Consider the following 19,157-nt stretch of genomic DNA (forward strand, 5'->3'; position numbering starts at 1 on the left):
CTCAGGGCCCTTGTCATTGCTTTGCCGTCCCTCCTCTGGCTCCCACGGTGCCCTGGGTTGAAACTGAAATGCTCGAATCTCTCATGTTCACGCCGGAGGTTTTGCCTCCGGGTTCCCACAAAGCACGCAGCAGGGACTAGCTGATGGAATGGGCTGTGAAAAGAGGTTAATGAAGAATTGGGGGTGGGTGACGTGGATACTGCCTTTCTTGGCCACCCTCAAGTCTGTTGACGTCTCTCGTCCTCACCCCACCTCCGGGCTTTCAGCTAGGTCTTCCGATGCCCCCCCCCCCCCAACGGCTTTCCAGCTTCTTCTCTAGCCCCCGCGGTTCTCTGCTCCCCGAAACTGCAGCCAGGGGAAAAAACCTTAACACATTCTCCCGCCCCTGCTTCCCAGTCGCATTGATTCCCTACCCCCCTTGCAGCACCTGGCGCCCCCAGTCTTCCAATTGGCCAGCAGCTCCATCAATCCTTGCCTGGCTGTGCTGATGTCATCCTGCAGTAGCGGGGATGGGGTGGGAGTGAGTGAGAGAGAACGAGCGAGAGAAGAGAGCGAGAGTGGAGGACGCTGGGCTGGAGAGCGAAGAGAAGCTACTGCAAGTCCCCCATCTCGGCCACCCAGCCGGTCTGCACGCATCGGCTGTATGGACTAGCGTGGTCAGCCGGCTCCTTCCTCATCGTGTCCCACTGCCCTCCCCTCCTTGCAGAATCTCCGCATCCCTTCCCCAAGGTGGCTTTAGCAGGCTTGAGACTCCCGGGGGACAGGAACGCCTGGCCTGGCGTGCTTTACACCGCACCATGGCCCTCCTGCTGCCCCTCCTGCTGACCTCTCTGCTCCAGCTCAGCTCTGGCAACAAGGGTGAGATGGATGGAGATGGGGGGGGCCTCTGAACTGGGGCGTCGGGCTGAGCAATGTGGGGGTGTGGGGGAGGGAGATGTTGAGACTCTCTGGCACATGACAGGTGTCCTTTCCGTGCTGACCACCTCTTTCCACCCTTTCCTCAGACCCGTTTCCTTCACCCTCCTCACTTCCAAGGGCCACCTCCTCCTCTCTGGCCCATCTCGACATGTGCTTGCCCAGCATCTTGCTTGTATGTGGTCCCCATTCCCACCTGGGGTCTCTCTGCCCCCTCCCCCAACTCCTCCATGCTGATAGACACCTCCTGTCTCTAAGGAACTTGCTCCCCGAGGGTGACATTCCCTCAGCTTGTTTGCCCTGGGTGTGCACGCTAAGGGTGTGTGGCAGATCCATCTGGTTGTCTTCATCCCTTCCTGGGGAGAAACTGGGTACCACAACTCAGCAATTCCGAGCACGTATGGTTTTTTTTCCGTGTCCCTCTGCATCCATACCCTTCTCCCGGCATCCGCTGTGTGGTGGGTGACCACAGCTGCCCTCTCTGGCAGACAGCAGATAAATTCAGCTGGGTGAGCCTGTCAGGGGGAGGGGGAGGGTGGGGCCAGGGGCAGAGGGTTCAGGTAGGCAGAGGGGGAGGGAGAAAGGATAGGAAGGGCAGAAAGGGTGTGGGGTGCTCTAGGGAAGAGGTGAGAAGGGAGACAGGAGTGGAAAAGGAGTAAGAAAGGGCTGGGAAAGGAGAAAGATTGAGACAGAGAAGGAGGGAGGAAAATCAACAGGAAAGGTGAGAAGTGGGGGAGGGAGCCAAGGAAGAGCAGGGGAGCAGGGCAGCAGGCAGCCTTTGGAAAGGGACAGAGAGAAGGGCTCAGGGACCAGGAGAGTCACAAGGTTGCAGGGTGCCTGGCTCTGTCCTTGGTGGCTCTTCTGTCTGTTGTTTTCTATGTCTGGCTGGAGCTTCTACCTCAGGATGGTCCTCCTGGCTCAAGAGCCTTCTGACACTAACTACTTGGCCTCCCATATACCATCTTGAGGCTTTCTCTTCAGCTGTTAAGGAAGGGGGCTATGGTGGTCACCATCATGAAATGGTGAGGCCTGTAGTTTCCGGAACATTTGTTGGGCCATGAACAAAAATCAGAATTTCTTGCTCATCATGAGATACTGGGGTGAGAGCCCTCTGGTGCCTCCATTTCCCTCAGATGATACATCCTCCCCTCTCCTTGTCTGACTTTGGGAGCATGGCTGGGCCCAGTGGGTTTAGGTAAATCAAGCGGTGGAGATTGGGTCTAGAAAGAGGTAGACGAGACATGTGTGTCTCCCCTGTAGCCTCTCAAGAGTTTGAGGGGAGTTGGTCCTGAGGAAGAGACCCTACTTGACAGAGACTAATAGGGTGACGTGAGGTAGAAAAAAAATTAGAATTCAGTCACAGGTCTGTGAAAGAGTTCAGCAAGTGTGGGGTGTGCAGGCCTTGAAGGACCTGGAAATGTACTGGTTATGACTGCATTCTCCTGGGGATGGGGATGGGAAATAAGACAGGGATTTGCTGTGTTTCTAGGCCAGCTCCATAATCCCCTAGGATGCCAGCTCTGCATTGATTTCTCTACCCTATCGCTGCCCCGTCTCTCCCCCTGCTACTGCCCTATATATTTCTCTCCTGTCCTTTCTTCTTTGCTGAGAGGGTGGCCTGAAATCTGGGCTGGACTTGGGGAAGTATAGAACGAAGGGATTGGGGTTGAGATTCACTAGGGAGAAGGATAAATCACTGAGATCCTAGGAAACTGGTCGGTACTCTTCCCACGTCTTAACTCTCCCCTCACTCATCCCTGTCCGTTCTCAGGACCTTCTAAGGGCTACCATTGTTTCTTGAGTCCCTAGTCACCATTAGCCAAGACAAAAAGACCTTCATAGGAGATTCTCTACCCCTATCCAAGATCCTCAGGGGGAGATAGTGGTCCCTTCCCCACAGGAAGGTAGTTGCCATGGAAACTGCCTATCCAGTTATAGGAGAAGGCTGTGACCTCCTACAGAGCCTCTGGACCCTTCTGTAGCTCATCCTTCTCCCTCTTGCAAGGTGGCCAGGCATGGGAAGGGTGTTGATCTAGGGTATAGGCTTACCAAGGGCTGCACCCTGGAGTGGAGGCTCAGCTCATAAGTGTTTTCTCTCTTCTCCCTGGGGTCGGGGCAGCCAACAAGCACAAGCCATGGATCGAGGCAGAGTACCAGGGCATTGTCATGGAGAACGACAACACTGTCCTGTTGAATCCACCGCTCTTTGCCTTGGACAAAGATGCCCCGCTGCGCTACGCAGGTAACTGGGGTACAGCGGTGGGACTGAGAAAGGTGGGTGGGAAGGCAGAAGACAAGAGAGGGATGGGAGGTCCTCCTAGTGGGAGCAATGAGAAAGTGGGGCACAGGCCTGGGGAGAGTGTCAGATGTGCAAGAAGGGGAATGGGCGGCCCCGAAGAATGAAGATGTAGGAGAGGAAGCAGAGTTGAGCAGAGTTAAGCACATTAGATCTTGCAGACTCGCTGGCTCAGAGTGTGTTGCTCAGGGAAGCTGGGGATCACTGATTCTTCCTGTCTTCAAGAGGAGGGGTGGAGTCTGGGAGGGGTCGTACAGCTGGGCGTGGCCCGGGCGAGGAGGCTGAGGGCAGGAAGGAGGTGTCATGTGGAGACTCACTTCTTCTCTTCCTGCTCTGCCAGGTGAGATCTGTGGCTTCCGGCTGCATGGCTCTGGGGTGCCCTTTGAGGCTGTGATCCTGGACAAGGCAACAGGTGAAGGGCTGATCCGGGCCAAGGAACCTGTGGACTGTGAGGCCCAGAAGGAGCACACCTTTACCATCCAGGCTTATGACTGTGGCGAGGGGCCCGATGGCACCAACACCAAGAAGTCTCACAAGTGAGGGAGGCCTATGCCATACCTATCTGTCATGAAACCCTTTCCCCTCCTTCAACAGTGGTCTCTCAGAGATAGGGCTCTCCTTTGTAAGCCAAGACTGTGAGGCTTAGCCCGGCAAGTTTAGTCTCTCCAGCCTCTTATTAGCAGAGGATAGATCAACAGGAACCTGGGGATGGAACCCACAACCTTATTATTTATTTATTTATTTATTTATTTATTTATTTATTTATGAGACAGAGTTTCTCTGTAGCTATGGAGCCGGTCCTGGAACTTGCTTTGTAGATCAGGCTGGCCTCGAACTCATAGAGATCTGCCTGCTTCTGCCTCCCGAGTGCTGGGATTAAAGGCATGCGCCACCACTGCCCGGCTTCCTCTTTGCTTCTTACAACCCTGGGCAATGTACTCGGACTTTCTGGACTTGCTTCTCCTTGTCTGTGAGACAGAGATGTTGCTAGGAAGCTTACAAGAGATGGTTTGTATGAAGAGCAAGTCCCTTCGCACCTGCTGCACAGTGTATGGGCAGCTAAATTCTCACTTGACAATGGGAGACGTATCAGTAATAAGGAATCCTGAGCCACTGAGAGGCATCAGAGGTTCAAAGGGTCTTTGTGACTTAGTGTCCCATTGAGAGACAAGACCTCTGCCTCTGAGCCTGGGAGCCTGGCTCTGGGCTAGAGGCAGGGAACAGAATGAAGACTTCAGACCTAGCTCTGCCTGTCTGGGAAGGTGTGTGAGTCGGGAAGAGCCATGGCTGAGGCACAATTTAGGCAGGTGAACTACTCAGATGTATCAGACAACTTATGAATTCCAGTCAAATGCCACTTCCCTGAGGACTGGGAACTTTTAACTTTTTTTTCATCTATGTCTCTCTCATTTCTTCTGTAAGATTTGACTTTTGTTCAGTCAGGAACCTGCTGAATTTACTTTTTTATTTTTATTGGTTTTTTGCCCTTCCCCTCACCTTGGCATCCTAATGAGGGCTGAGAGTGTTATGGAATATGTGGTTAGGCAGGAGTGGGCAGCTGAGAGTGATGAGAGGTGTGCAGAACCTATTATTCTCTTCCTGCTCCTCCTCTACAGCCTTCTGGACAGAATTCACCAAGATGGCTTCGGGTGTTGTCTAGTGCTTGTTCCTTCTTCTCCACATCATTGGCCCTATCCTTGAATGCTCCCCCTTGTATGGTTTTGTATCCCTTAGGACTTTAGCGCAGCTCAGTGCCCTGTGGAGTGGGCATGGGCAGTCTCAAGGGCAGACAGGCTCCCTCCCCGTCTCTCTCCCCGTCTGGATTCAGTGTTTGCAGCTGCTCAGTGCTTCCGTGTCCATTTTGTTCCTACGGGCGCAGGGCAACCGTGCACGTCCGCGTCAACGATGTGAATGAGTTTGCCCCGGTATTTGTGGAGCGTCTGTACCGTGCTGCAGTGACAGAGGGGAAGTTGTATGACCGCATCTTACGGGTGGAAGCCATTGATGGTGACTGCTCCCCCCAGTACAGCCAGATCTGCTACTATGAGATCCTGACACCCAACACCCCTTTCCTCATCGACAATGACGGTGAGCCTGCTCCCTGTCCCCAGCTGCCCAGCACCCTCTCTGCTCTCCGGATGACTGACCCAGGGCATTGCTCCTTACTCCTGACCCTCCCCACAACCCCCCCTTTTCTTCCCCGGTACCTCCTTTCCACAATCTGCTGATAAATGAACCAGCTGATGCTTGCTCCCTGGGCCTCCCTGGGCTTCTTTTAGTGACCCTGACCTGTCTGTCTGGCCTCCCGTTTCCTCCCTCAGGCAACATCGAGAACACGGAGAAGCTACAGTACAGTGGTGAGAAGCTCTACAAGTTCACAGTGACAGCTTACGACTGTGGGAAGAAGCGGGCGGCAGATGACGCGGAGGTGGAGATCCAGGTGAAGCCCACCTGCAAGCCCAGCTGGCAAGGTGAGGCTCTTGGCAGGGACCTGCCTGTAAATCACCTGTCATGTTTTTTTTTTTTTTATTTCCCCCAAATTTTCTCTTATCCCATCTGATGACCACGGAAGGTAGGCTAGGTGCTGGAAGCACATTCCCAGGCAGGCCACTTTCCTCGGAGCTGCAGACGGTCAGTGCACATGGCAGGAGGGCCTGCCTTACCATCTGTCTCCTCGCCTTCTGTCTCACCTGTGCAGGCTGGAACAAAAGAATTGAGTATGCCCCGGGAGCTGGGAGCTTGGCTTTGTTCCCTAGCATCCGCCTGGAGACCTGTGATGAACCATTATGGAACATTCAGGCCACCATAGAGCTGCAGACCAGCCATGTGGCCAAGGGCTGTGACCGAGACAACTACTCAGAAAGGGCACTGCGGAAACTCTGCGGTGCGTGTGTACCCCGCCCCCCGGACCATTCCTTCCCACCCATCCCTCATCTTCTCTGTCCCTCCTCTGAAAGCTGACTCCTCAGGCCATTGCAGGTATTTATATTTCCGTGGGAGCTGAGGTGTGTGGGTGGCTTTTGTGGCCCAAAGGGCAGGTAGATCGTGGTGAAGATGGAGAAGACGCACATTGTTGGACCCAGAGCTAGATGCACAGGACAAGATTGGGAGCAATGGAGAAATGCTGAATGGGTTGAGTTAATGGGAGACATTTCTAGAAGAAAGAGAGCTACCCTTCTCTTGTCTTTGAAAGGCTGTAAGAGGTGGTGAATGTTGCCAGTCACCTCACCTACTTCCTTCCCACTTCCTCCTCTGCGGCTTCTCAGCTCTGACACTTGTGTCTCTTGGGGCCTCTGCAGGTGCTGCCACTGGGGAGGTAGACCTGTTGCCCATGCCCGGTCCCAATGCCAACTGGACAGCAGGGCTCTCAGTGCACTACAGCCAGGACAGCAGCCTCATCTACTGGTTCAATGGCACCCAAGCTGTACAGGTTCCCCTGGGTGGCCCGGCAGGGCTGGGCGCTGGGCCGCAGGACGGCCTCAGTGACCACTTTACACTGTCCTTCTGGATGAAGCATGGCGTGACTCCCAGCAAGGGCAAGAAGGAGGAGGAGACCATCGTGTGTAACACAGTCCAGAACGGTGAGCCCTCCCTGGGGCCCTAACCTGAGGCGGGACACTGGCTACCTGTCCTGCAGTTGCCACCTGTCACTACCCAGTGTGGACAGTCTCTTTCCCTCTTTCAATTTGTAAGTTGCCAATGCTAGGTTTTTTTGTTGTTGTTATTGTTGTTGTCTGTTAGTTTGTCTATTTTTTTAATAGACAGTTTTACTGTGTAGCCCAGGTTGGTTTTCACCCCGAACAGTCCCCCTGCATCAGCCTTCTGAGCGCTGAGATTATAGGAATGTCCCATCATACTCCCCACGCCACCTTAAGAAAAAGAGATGGAGTCTTGTGTAGGCTGATCCCAAACTTCTGGGCTCACTTTGCCTAGTCGCTGTGACTATGGCAAACACCACCACGAACATTTCGTGGACTGGATTTGGCACCCCTGTGATTCTGTGGCTTGTTGAGATGATAATTTTGAGACTGACTCCCAAACGACATCATCCTTCTCATTGGCCATTGTCAAGCTTGTCTCTTTGCATCCCTGTCCTACACCCATAAAGCCCCCCACCCAGTACACCTGGTTCACCCATCCTTTCTCTAGGAGCCGACTGGCTCTGTCTTCACATGCTCCTCTCAATGGCACTGAGAAAATGAGGCTCATCCCCTCCAGCTGTCTCCTGTGTTTGACTCCTGTCCTCTTTCCTGTCCCCTTAGAGGATGGCTTCTCTCACTACTCACTGACCGTCCATGGCTGCAGAATCGCCTTCCTCTACTGGCCGCTGCTTGAGAGTGCACGTCCAGTCAAGTTTCTCTGGAAACTGGAGCAGGTGAGACAGGGGCCCGCCTCTGAGAGGACCGGGTGGGTGGAACCAAGGGGGAGAGGGGGCTTCGGAGCTTCTGGGGTTGTTGTTGTAATAGCTGTTTTGATTGGCCTTCCTCCAATCTCAGACCTTGATTAGTCGACCCCAGGTTGTCTGGTCCTCTCAAGTCTTGCAGCCTAGAGAAGTATTTTTGGATTAAAGGGAAGTAGGGGAATCGCTCTATTAAACTCGGCCATCTATCTTAACCCTTGTTTAATTTCATTTCCTTCTTATATATAACCCATTTAACAGTGTGTCCTTGATTCTTAGTTGTAACCAGGAAACCAAGTGATGCTGGGGTCAAGTTCAGAGCTTATGGTTCAGCGTTGAATGGGAAGCCTACTAGCTCTCAGTACTAGTTATCTATTTATTTATTTTTGATTTTTTTTTTCAAGACAGGATTTCTCTGTATAGCCCTGGCTGTCCTAGAACTAGTTCTGTAGACCAGATTGGCCTCAAAGTCACAGAAGTCTGCCTGCCTCTGCCTCCCAAATGCTGGGATTGAAGGGCTGCTCTACCACTGTCTGGCTAGTATTTTTAAAATTTGTAATTTTCACCTTATGGTATTTTATTATTGTTATTATTTGAGATAGGTCTCTGTAGACCAAGTTGATATTGAATTTGCTGAGTAGCAGAGGATGCCCTTGAACTCCTGATCTTCCTACCTCCACTTTCCAAGTACCTGGATTACAAGGGTGTGCCACCATGCTAAGCTAAACTTTAGCCTTTTCATAGGGATAAAAAGAATGCTACATTCTGAGGTTGTTGTATGATTAAATTATAAATAGACCTTTATAGACTTAAAATGATTCTATACATGTTAATCTTTATTATTTTGCTCATGCCTATGAAGGATAAGTAAAAATGAACAAAGGAACTAAGATCCTTTCTTAAGTTAACATTTCTGAGTTGCAGTCTAGTTTTTGACATGGTTTTTACTCTATGGTTCAGGCTGGCCTTGGACTTTCAACCCTCCTGTCTCTTCCTTCTGGGAGCTGGGACTATAGGTTTGTGCCATCATATTCTGTCTATTCAATCTCCAAGTTGACTACAAGGGCCAGTGAGGGCCAATTTGAGTTTCTATCTTCTACCTTTCTTGTATACCCCCTGTATGAGAGTAATTGATAAATGGAAAAAAAGCACAGGAAATAGAAGAGAAGCAGGGGCCTGGAAAATATATAAACTAGATAAGCGAGGTCTGTTTACAAAAGCTCTGGCTGTTGTAGCAAATTGTAGAGAGATTTGCTGTTTGCTGCTCCTGGATCTTTCCTCCATGATGTTGGCTCCCCGCTACTTCCCCATTAACACCCCCCTTTCTTTCTTTTCCCTGGGATGCTGAAGATTGAATTTAGGACCTTGCTCTGCTACTGAGCTATGTCCCCAGTCCACTTTTTACTTTCTACTTTGAGACAAGGTTTCACTAAAGTTGTCCATGTTGGCCTTTTACTCACCCTGTGGCCAAGGCTGACTTTGAACTTGTGATCATCTTGTCCTAGCCTCCCTAGGAGCTGTGTTTATAAACCTGTTTACCATGCCAGGGGTGTGTGTATGTGTGTGTATGTATGTGTGAGAGAGACAGAGACAGAGAGACAGAGAGAGAGACAGAGAGAGGGAGAAGAGACACACAGGTGGAGGGGAGAGAGAGAAAGAGCGAGAGCGAGTGAGAGAGAGAGAGTTGAGTTGCTGGGGACTTGGGGACTGAATACAGGGCCTTACATGCTAGGGCAATGCTCTATCACTGAGTTACATCCCTTAGTCCTTCTCTTTAAAATTTTCTTTTTATTCTCGTTTATTTAAAACATCTATTAAAGACCAATTAAATACCTGCCTTTTCAACAGATAAATTTTAGAGTACACTGGAGTTTAACAATATGAATATAATATGAATCAAAATATTCAATTTCAGTTAGCTTATATTTCAGTTGGGTAGGTAAGCTGTTTCCCTTTTCTTTTCCCTCCCTTGCCTTCTGTTTCTCTTCTTATCTCCTCTTTTTGGCAGAGGTGGAGATCTAGCCCAGGAGCCAGTGTGTGCCAAGTCAATCCTTGACCTCTAAAGGCAGCCTATAGTGGAGGTAGAGTTTAAAAAAGATCTAAATAGGAGCAATAGATGACAAATCTGAGGCAAGGAAGAGATGGGCACATCAGATGATGAGGAAGGGCTGAAGGAGTGCCTGGAGAGACGGACAGGGGCTTTAGGAAGCCCTTGTCTGAAGGCCTTAAAGCAGGAATATGACTGGGTCAGAGTTACATTTGAGAATGGTCATTTGGGCAGTTGTGGGAGGACTATACTGATGAGGTAGAGAAGTTGTGGGAGAACTATACTGATGAGGCAGAGGAGTGGAAGTCAGCCAGGCCTAATAGCACAGACCAGTGATCCCAGCTACCTCAGAGCTTGAGATAGGAGGATTGAGAGTTCAAGACTTTCCTGGCAGTTTCGTGTGACTTTGTTTTTTTTTTTTAAATCACCATCTTTACCATCACCATCATTACCACCATCACCACCATCACCCCCACCATCATCACCATCATCACCATCACCCCCACCATCATCACCATCACCATCATCACCATCACCCCCACCATCATCACCATCATCACCCCCACCATCATCACCATCACCATCATCACCATCACCCCCACCATCATCACCATTGTCATCACTACTATTGTCATCATCACCATCATCACCACTACCACCATCATTTGTCTCGGGGGATATAACTAAGTTGGGTGAGTGTCTAGCTACTGATGGCAGTCCTGAGACAGAGAAGCCTATATAGAAACCCACAACTGTTAGTTTTGTTTGGCCCCAAGAGAAAGCATCTGTTGGTTTGGGTGTGGAGGATGGTATGGGAGGATGGGGTCAGCACCACATACAACCAGGTGTCATGGTGCATTAGAAGTTCAAGGTCCTGGTGAGACTGAGGATAGCTCAGGCAACAAGAGACTTTGACTCAAAAAACCCAAACCATAAGGCATGATGGTTCATGGCTCACACCTTTAATCCAACACTGCAGAGGCAGAGGCAGAGGCAGAGGCAGAGGCAGAGGCAGAGGCAGAGGCAGAGGCAGAGGCAGAGGCAGAGGCAGAGGCAGAGGCAGAGGCAGAGGCAGAGGCAGAGGCAGAGGCAGAGGCAGAGGCAGAGGCAGAGGCAGAGGCAGAGGCAGGTAGATCTCAGTGAGTTTGAGGACATCCGGGTCTAAAAAGTGAGTTCTAGGACAGTCAGGGCTACATGGAGAGACTCCGTCTCAAACAAACAAACAAACAAACAAACCCCAAACCAACCAACAAAATCAGAAATAAAAAGTCAGTAAAAGACCGGACCAGGGATATGCTTAGAGTAGAGTGCTTGTCTCGGACGCTCAAGTCCGGGGTTCTGTCTTCAGTACAAAGAAGAAAAGAGGAGGCAAGTCAACAGGTGGAACTATTGTGACTCCACACAAAAGGACCTGGGGACACATGGATATGTGACCATGGAGATGTGACTGTCAGTTTTGTTTGGCCCCGAGATGGAAGCACTTGCTGGTGGTTTGAGTGGAAGATGGGATGAGAGGGAGCTGGGAAGCATATTGGCTTCCATCTCATATATGTTAAATTTGAGGTGGCTATGAGAAGTTCGAGTGGAAAGGCCAGAATTTGGGGAGAGCACTGTGCTGGGGATGGGCATGGGGGTATTCCAGTGTGAATGTGGAGTCTGAGCACCTATGAACAGACTAGGGTGCCCCTAGGAAGGGAATATAGAGCGGGGAAGGGAGAGCGCTTATGCCTGAACCTTGAGGGATCCCAACACTGAGAATTCGGTAAGGAAGAGACCTCTACCACTTCCTCTGCCCATTCCTCCTCCATCTTGATGACTCCAGGACAAATGGCAGAGTGAAGTCCCAGAGGTTCCTATTGGGTTAGAAGCAACCTTGGAAGTCACAGTGTCATCTGCCTATCCATTCATAAATATTTTGGGAAAAAGTTCATTTACAACATTGTGGGTTTTTGTTGTTATTATTTTATTTTTTGAGACAAGAGCTTGTCGTGTTGCCCCACTGACCTCCAAAGTCCTGGACTCAAGTGATTCTACTGTCTCATCCTCCTGAGTTACTGGCCGTTAGGCATGTAATCCTGTGCCTAGCTCTGTTTGTAGTTTTAAAGGTTTTCCTAACCCATGGAGTTTTCTGTACGTGGTTGCCTGCCTTGCAGATTTTGGACAAGAATACTATTCCTTGGGCTGGGTGGGAAGCCCTGCTGATAGAACTGGGGACACGTGGGAGTGTCCTGTTTCCAGGACATGGGGCAGGGCTGGGGCTAGTTCCTTGGAGAACAAGTCACTGAGGGGCTCCCGCTCTCATGCTGCACCCCAGGTCTGTGACGACGAGTGGCACCACTATGCCCTGAATCTCGAGTTCCCTACAGTCACACTCTATACCGATGGCATCTCCTTTGACCCCGCTCTCATCCATGACAATGGTCTCATCCATCCACCTAGGAGGGAACCTGCGCTCATGATTGGGGCCTGCTGGACTGGTGAGTCCTCCGACCTTCTTAGTAAAGACTCAGCGGCTTAGGGCTATGTGGGGAGGTGGCCAGGTGAGGAGTGAGGATGGCCTGTCCCTCTGCAGAGGCTACCTTCTGAATCTCTGTACAGCTGGGCAGGGTAGCTACTCTAAATGAGCTCTGCTGGAGGAGACCTCTGCTTCTGATACTACCCCCTCCCATTGTGTGGGTCAGAGCCTTAAACCTGGTGGAATTTCCATCCATAAATCTACAGTGAGATTCCAGCAGTTCCTACTTTGTTCTCTCAAAGAGATGACAATTTCAACAGCCTCTCCCACGAAGGAGGACAGGAATCTTTCAGAGGACTGCTAGTCTTCCATTTGTGTTCTTATCTTACCAGAACTGTCCTGTCTCCTGTAACAGAGGCCTGCCGATTGGGCAGTCAGGCATGACATAAGAGGGACTGGGACTTTGTGGAGAGCCTACAAATCCTACAAGGCCTGAGAGGATGTAGGGGAATTATAGAACTTCATGTCACAGCCCTCAACTCACTGCCACTTTTTTCTTGGTTCCCAGAAGAGAAGAACAAAGAGAAGGAAAAAGGAGACAACAGTACAGACACAACCCCAGGTACACTGTGTATGAGGACTGGAGACCAGCGTTCTAATCCTGATTGTCTGCCCCAACCCAGCCTTTCTAGTTTCCGGACATGTGACACCATGGTAGAGTCTCTAAACATGTAGCAAATGGGGCACCTTTTTGGAAGCAGGAAGGCTGGGCATAGCTTGCCTGGATTCCGGGTGTTCTTTTCCTGCTTAAGAATGTAATAACGTTTCTCTTGCTGACTTTCCACATGGCAGAAAGCAGGTAGCAGGAGGGGACAGTCTAGGCATCTGTGAAGATCACACACATTCATCCTGGTCTCCCTGCACGTCCCTGGGAGGACTGCCCCACAGCCTCCTCATTCCTGTGATTTCCAATGTTCCTACTCTTGACTGTGTTTTCCCCTTCTCTCTCCTCTCAGAAACTGTTTACATGTCCACTCCTCTTCCTCCTCATTGTGTCTTTCCTCTTCCCCTACTCATTTTTCTTCTTTCTCTGTGTTGCTAGGGTAGAACCCAGAGCCTCATACATGCTAGGCAAAAATTCTGTCCTGCCTTTTGCCTTATGGGTTTTCTCCGTCCCTCTCCACAGGTCCACTTCTTTCTCACCTCTCATCTCCTTTATTTCCATATTTTCATTTTCTTTCTCAAGCTTTCTGTATGTTCTTCCTTTCCCCTTTCTATCAGCCCTGCCCTCGGCCCCATCTTTCCTCTGCTCCTCTTTTCTCCTCTCACCACCTGGCCTGCCCCTGTGTTCCTGCCCTAGGAGACCCCTTGCAGATCCACCACTACTTCCATGGCTACCTGGCTGGTTTCAGCGTGCGTTCAGGTCGCCTGGAGAGCCGTGAGGTCATCGAGTGCCTCTATGCATGTCGGGAGGGGCTGGACTATAGGGATTTCGAGAGCCTGGGCAAAGGCATGAAGGTATAGCCCCTTCCATTCCCTCTCTTTCCCAGCATGCCTCTGCCCCTCCCCTTGACCCTTCCACACTTCAGTACCTTTCCTCTCCTGCCACCTGGTGTTGCTCTCAGCTATGTCTGTGTCTGGGACCCAGGTCCACGTGAACCCCTCGCAGTCCCTGCTCACCCTGGAGGGGGATGATGTGGAGACCTTCAACCATGCCCTGCAGCATGTGGCTTACATGAACACTCTGCGCTTTGCCACACCCGGCGTCAGGCCCTTGCGCCTCACCACAGCTGTCAAGTGAGTGTTGGGTGGGAGGTCAACCTACAGAGTAGCGCCAGTGTCATTCTTTGGTCTTAGGACATCACTAGAGCTAGCCGTACCTTCCTCATTTCATGTCCCTGAGTACCGAGAGAGGGCAGCTCACCTGTTGAAGGTCCTGTTGATAGAAGGGCTTGGATCAGAATCTTGTTTCCCAATCCATTCCTCTCTGCAAAACTGTGTTGTCAGGGCTTGGGGGTTTTGATCTTCTCTATGCTGATATATAAAATGGGACAGAGAAGATTGGAAGCTGAGGAACCTGACATTAATTCTGACTTGATACTACTTGTTTGGATGACCTTGGGCAAATGGTGAACTCTACTTGTTTTTGCCTATTTTAATCTTACTTCACCAAGTTCTTGCAAAATGAATGTCATGAACCGGAGCCATGAATGGTCCCAGGCCAAATCTGGGCTGCTGTCTGTTCTGGGCAGTTCTAGTGGAACACAGCCCGCCTGTTTGCCTACTGTTCATGGCTGCTTTTATAGTGTGCTGGCAGGTGAGTAGCTGGGACCGGGACTGTGTATCTCCAAAACAGAGAGATGCTGGTCCTTCATAGGAAAAGTTTGCTGAACTTTGCATTCTAATGGGATGATTTTTGAGTTCCTTATCAGAAAAACTGTGGATTTCAAGCTTTAAGTATTTATCAGATATTTTAAAATACAGCTCAAGGAATAAGAGAGCTTGACCAGTGGAATTGTTATGAACGAAATGCTAGAATCCAGAGCATATGCTCGCCAGAGTGCCTGTTCTGTAGGCGTTACCAGTTCCTCCATGAAGGCTGTTTCACCCTAGTTATGGTCTTTAGGGCAGTTTTAGGAGCTACTGCCATCTAGCGGGTGGACTATGCAATTTCGGATTCAAATTTCATGTGTTCTCTGCCTCAGTGTCTCCACAAATTTCCTGGAGCATCTGACTTCAGCTATCTTGGGAAAGGGGCCCTAAGATCTCTAGTAACTGGGCACAATCACCAGGCTGCAGTCAGACGTGTGGGAGGGGGTGCTTGAGTGTCATGAGGATACACAGTGGAGTTGAAGGTCACAGACTATTGCGCATCTTGTGGACATGGGTCAGAGCTGTATGAACCACACTGTGTACTTAGTCAGAGTCTCTTTTGTAAAGAATCATTTATTTTCATGTATATGGGTGTTTTACCTGCATGTGCAGTGCCGGCAGAGGCCAGAAGAGGGCATTGGTAGATCCCCTAGGATTGGAGTTATAACCTGTACTGAGGTGCCATGTGGTTGCTGTGAATTGAACCTGGGACCTCTGGAAGCACAGCCAATGCAATGCTCTTAACCACCGAGCCATCTCTCCATCCCTCTAATCAGAATTCTTAAGGCACTTTCATCCCTCAGCAAGCAAGAAGCCTTTTCAGTCCCTCCATGTACTTAGGAGCTACACAGAGGAGAGAACTGTGTTTGGCCCAGGGTGGAACTCTGGCAGTGGCATCCCAGAAGGGCATGTGTCAATGTCTTTGCTGCCTCATTTAGGCCTAGACTAGAGGCTTATTAAGGACTTGGAAACTGATTTTGGTCTTTTCCGAAGTGGGAAGAGGTCTTGGCATTTTTTTTTAAATGAAGTTTCTTCCTTTCTAGCCTTTATTTCTCTCTCTCTCTCTAGGGTCTCATGTAGTTCATGCTGGCCTCCAAGTCGCTATATAACTAAGGATGGCATTGGACTTTCTGTCTTCCAGAAATAATCTTAAACGCTATGGTTGTAGGCATATGCCACCATATCAGCTTATATAGATTAAGAGATCAAGTACCTGCTAGGCAAGCATCTTTCCAGCTCAAGCTAATATGCCACAGCTCTTACTTTCCTGTAGGCTACTATGTGGCTGGTCCAGCTCACTACCCTAAAGTCATAGGGAGATATTTGGAAGTAGGTAGGTAGGTAGGTAGGTAGGTAGGTAGGTAGGTAGGTAGGTATGTGTGTGTGTCCAGCTCACAGCAGAAACAGAGATACCAATCAGAGAAGGATGTGTTTCAGAGAAAAGAGCTGTTTCCAATGTTTGGATTTCTGATCATTTAAAGTCAGATTTATGCAATCATTTGGTCAATGCTGAAATGCAAGTTGCCCCACCCCCACTATTTGTTGGTACTAGGGCCTTGTGCATAACAGGCAAGCGCCAATCACTGAGCTCTATCCCAGGCTCTATTCTCACATTTTATTTGGAGAAACAGGTTTTTATTAAGTTGACAAGGATGCCTGTGAACTTGTTCTGTAGCTCAAGCAGGCCTTAAATTTGCAGTTCTCCTGCCTCAGCCTCTCTAGTAGTTGCAGTTATAGACCTGTACCATCAGGATTGGCAGAATTAAATGATTTAAACTCTGAACAATGTATTTCTTGGAGAGCCTGCCTACTCGACATTAGCCTCTGGATAGAGGGTTGCCATCTTTTCTTAACTTTGTCCTCTCTGTGGTTCTTGACTTTATTCCTATTTGCTGTAGCCTCAGCCTAGATAAACCAATGCTGAAATAATTGAGTTTAAATAACCCATGCCCAAAGGGACCAGGGCTTCAAATCTCTTTTCTAATGGCATCTCTGACCTTAAAGTCACTCAGGCTAGGTTATCTTTGACTCCTCTTTGTCTTTGTCCTTCATGCCCCATCTATTGTCAAGTCCCTGACCTTGGGCATCTGAAACTTAACTCTTTTCCTTCAATCCCTCATTACTCTACCCTGTTTACCTTCCTAAACAGTTGATTTAATTCTGCTTCACCCCTACTCCAGACTAGGCCAGTGATATTAAGCCAGACTTTGTTTTTGCTTTTGTTTTCTCCTCTTTCTCCTCCTCCTTTTCTTCCTTTAAATACATGGTCTTGGCATTTAATGCTGGCTGACTTTGAACTTAAGACTCTCCTGTTTCAGCCTCTCAAACGCTGGAATTATAGGTGTACACTACCATGTCTAACTCAAACCAGACTGTTTTCTAATGAAAAAGACACCATGAGGTCTGTGTCAGAAAACTGCAGGCTGAACAGTGGACATTGATGCACAGCCTCTGCTTTTGGTTCAAGCCATGCTGTCTACTGGCTTTATTGCCTTTCACCCTGTGACTCCTTAAAGTGTGTTCTTCATCTTGCTCTAACTTCTGCCTGTGCAAAATCCTTCACCCTTTCAAAGCTACTTTTAAAAAAAATATCCTGTCCTGCCCAGAAAGCATATCCCTAAGCAGCCCAAGCTGGCCTTGAACCTGTGACCCTCCAGCTTCAGCCTTCTGAGTGCTGGGGTTATAAGTATGCCTCACCATACATATCTAATATCACGTCTTTCTTTTTTTGTGTGTGCATCCATGCACTTGTTTGTATGTGAACGTGTGTGCACATGAGTGGAGGCCAGAGTCAACACCACGTGTCCTTCTCAATCACTTTCCACCTTTTTCTTTGGGACAGCTCCTCTCACTGGAGTGTGCCAATTTGCCTAGATTGGCCAGCTAGTAAGTTCAAAGACCCTCCAGCCTCTGCCACTCCAGCACTTTGGGTACACAGGCATGCATCACCACGCCTAGCTTTTATGCGGCTGCTGGAGATCTGAACTCAGGTATTCCTGCTTGTGTCATGAGTACTTTGCTGGTGTAACTGTCTCCCTAGCCACACTAATTGGAATCTTAAGATTTCAGACTAATGAGTTAGAGCTATAGCTCAGTTGGTAGTATTGCTTGTCCTGGATCTGAGTCCCAGCACACCACAAATCGATGCTGCGTGATTTATAATCACAGCACTCAGGAGGTGGAGACAGGAGGATCAGGAGTTGAAGGTCATCCTTGGCTATACAGAGAGTTTGAAGTCACCCTGGGTTATATGAGGTCCCCATCACAAAACAAAAGAAAGTAAAACAAAACAGAAGCTTTGAAATAACCCTTGACTCCTTGTGCTGCTCCTAGACATTCTGGGATGGGGTCAGCCAGGAGGCACCAGACAGCCCTTCTTCCGTGACTTGCTGGGATCAGTTATGAAACAGTTTCTACAGTGGCTTTGTCAGGCCGATGACCCATGCTCGGAGCTCTTCAGCTCTGTGGTCTCTGGTGATTTCGCCTTGTAGGTGATCCAGCTGCACCTGGGATGGCTGAACCACGACATTGGGAGTGTGTGGAGGGAGGAGGGTTCTGGACTACAGGGAGCAGAGACCTGAAATGACCCAGGCCTGGAATGTTGATTTCTTGCCACGCCCTGGGGCTGCCTTGAAGATCTCTGATAATCAGCACCTTCCTCTTGTCCACACTGATCCCTTTATCAAAGGATCATCTAGTTACATTTTTGTCTGCCTGTTCGCTCATTCTTTACTTGGGAGGCTGTGAATCCTTCCAATCCAGAAGCTGTTTGCTTTTGAGTTACGGAATTCCATCTTTAAATTAGTCTTCTTTTCATTGTAATCCTCTGACTAAAGGCGCTCATGCAACTTCTTCAGATTTGCCTTTGAGTCTCTTGCACTAACTCTCCTTTAAAGAGAGTATCTTTTATTTACACGTATGCATGTGTGTTTGTGCATGTGCTTGTGAGTGCCTATGGAATCCAGAAGAGCATCCGATCCCCTGGAGCTGGAGTCCCAGACGGTTATGAAGTGCCGAACTGCCGGGAACTGGATTACGATCCTTTGAAAGAGCAGGAAGCTCTCTCCACTGCTAAACAATTTTTTCCAGTCCCTACCAGCTGTTCTTGTTCATTGACTTTAAGCTCTGCTTCCAAAAATATATACCAGGCAAAACACAGCTCAGTCCTTGCCCAGTATATACAAGGATGGCCCTTACTCTGGCTTTCCACGAGAGAGTCTGCTCGTTCATCTCCTCATGAGACCTCAGTAGAATGGCCTTTATGGACCATATCTCTAGCAGAATCCTGATTATGATATCTTCAGTCATCTGTAAGAAGTTTCATGCTGGGGAGATGGCTCCGTAGGTAAAGAGCTGATTACTCAAGCATGAGACCTGATTTCAGATCTCCAACCCTCCCATGAAGAAGCCAGGAGTGGCGTGCATCTGTAACCCTAGCGCTGAGATGGTTAGGGAAATTGCGGTGATGGAGGCAGTGGATCCTCAGAGCTCTCTGGCAGTCCAGAATAACCAACTTGTGAGCTCTGGGCTTGGGAAGAAACTTGTCAAAACAAAACAAAACAAAACTCACAAAATAAAACAAAATTTCTTCTCGCTGAATCCTCAACAGAATCTTCTTCATCCTCCATTTATGGAAACACAGCCCGCTTGCTCCCCAGCATCCTTTTCAAAA

At 49.4% G+C, this 19,157-nt stretch overlaps 1 protein-coding gene across 2 annotated transcripts in view; it reads left to right on the top strand.

Moving 5' to 3' along the window:
* The first annotated feature begins 544 nt into the window (after positions 1-544).
* The window catches only part of Clstn3 (calsyntenin 3), a 30,788-nt gene continuing 12,175 nt past the window's right edge, over positions 545-19,157 (top strand). Inside the window, exons 1-12 of one of the 2 annotated variants that reach the window (XM_050164145.1) lie at positions 545-858; positions 3,035-3,157; positions 3,552-3,747; positions 5,091-5,299; positions 5,533-5,682; positions 5,910-6,095; positions 6,511-6,792; positions 7,474-7,586; positions 11,972-12,134; positions 12,684-12,734; positions 13,473-13,630; positions 13,761-13,909. In XM_050164145.1, the coding sequence (XP_050020102.1) occupies positions 798-858; positions 3,035-3,157; positions 3,552-3,747; positions 5,091-5,299; positions 5,533-5,682; positions 5,910-6,095; positions 6,511-6,792; positions 7,474-7,586; positions 11,972-12,134; positions 12,684-12,734; positions 13,473-13,630; positions 13,761-13,909 (1,841 nt within the window). In that variant the 5' untranslated portion in view covers positions 545-797. Of the gene's footprint in view, positions 859-3,034; positions 3,158-3,551; positions 3,748-5,090; positions 5,300-5,532; positions 5,683-5,909; positions 6,096-6,510; positions 6,793-7,473; positions 7,587-11,971; positions 12,135-12,680; positions 12,735-13,472; positions 13,631-13,760; positions 13,910-19,157 lie in introns of both variants that reach the window. The other variant, XM_050164144.1, reaches the window with a different exon arrangement.

Source organism: Alexandromys fortis, unplaced genomic scaffold, assembly GCF_014885135.2.
Source record: "Alexandromys fortis isolate MF-2015 unplaced genomic scaffold, M_Fortis_MF-2015_v1.1 scaffold_150, whole genome shotgun sequence".
Classification (NCBI taxonomy): domain Eukaryota; kingdom Metazoa; phylum Chordata; class Mammalia; order Rodentia; family Cricetidae; genus Alexandromys; species Alexandromys fortis.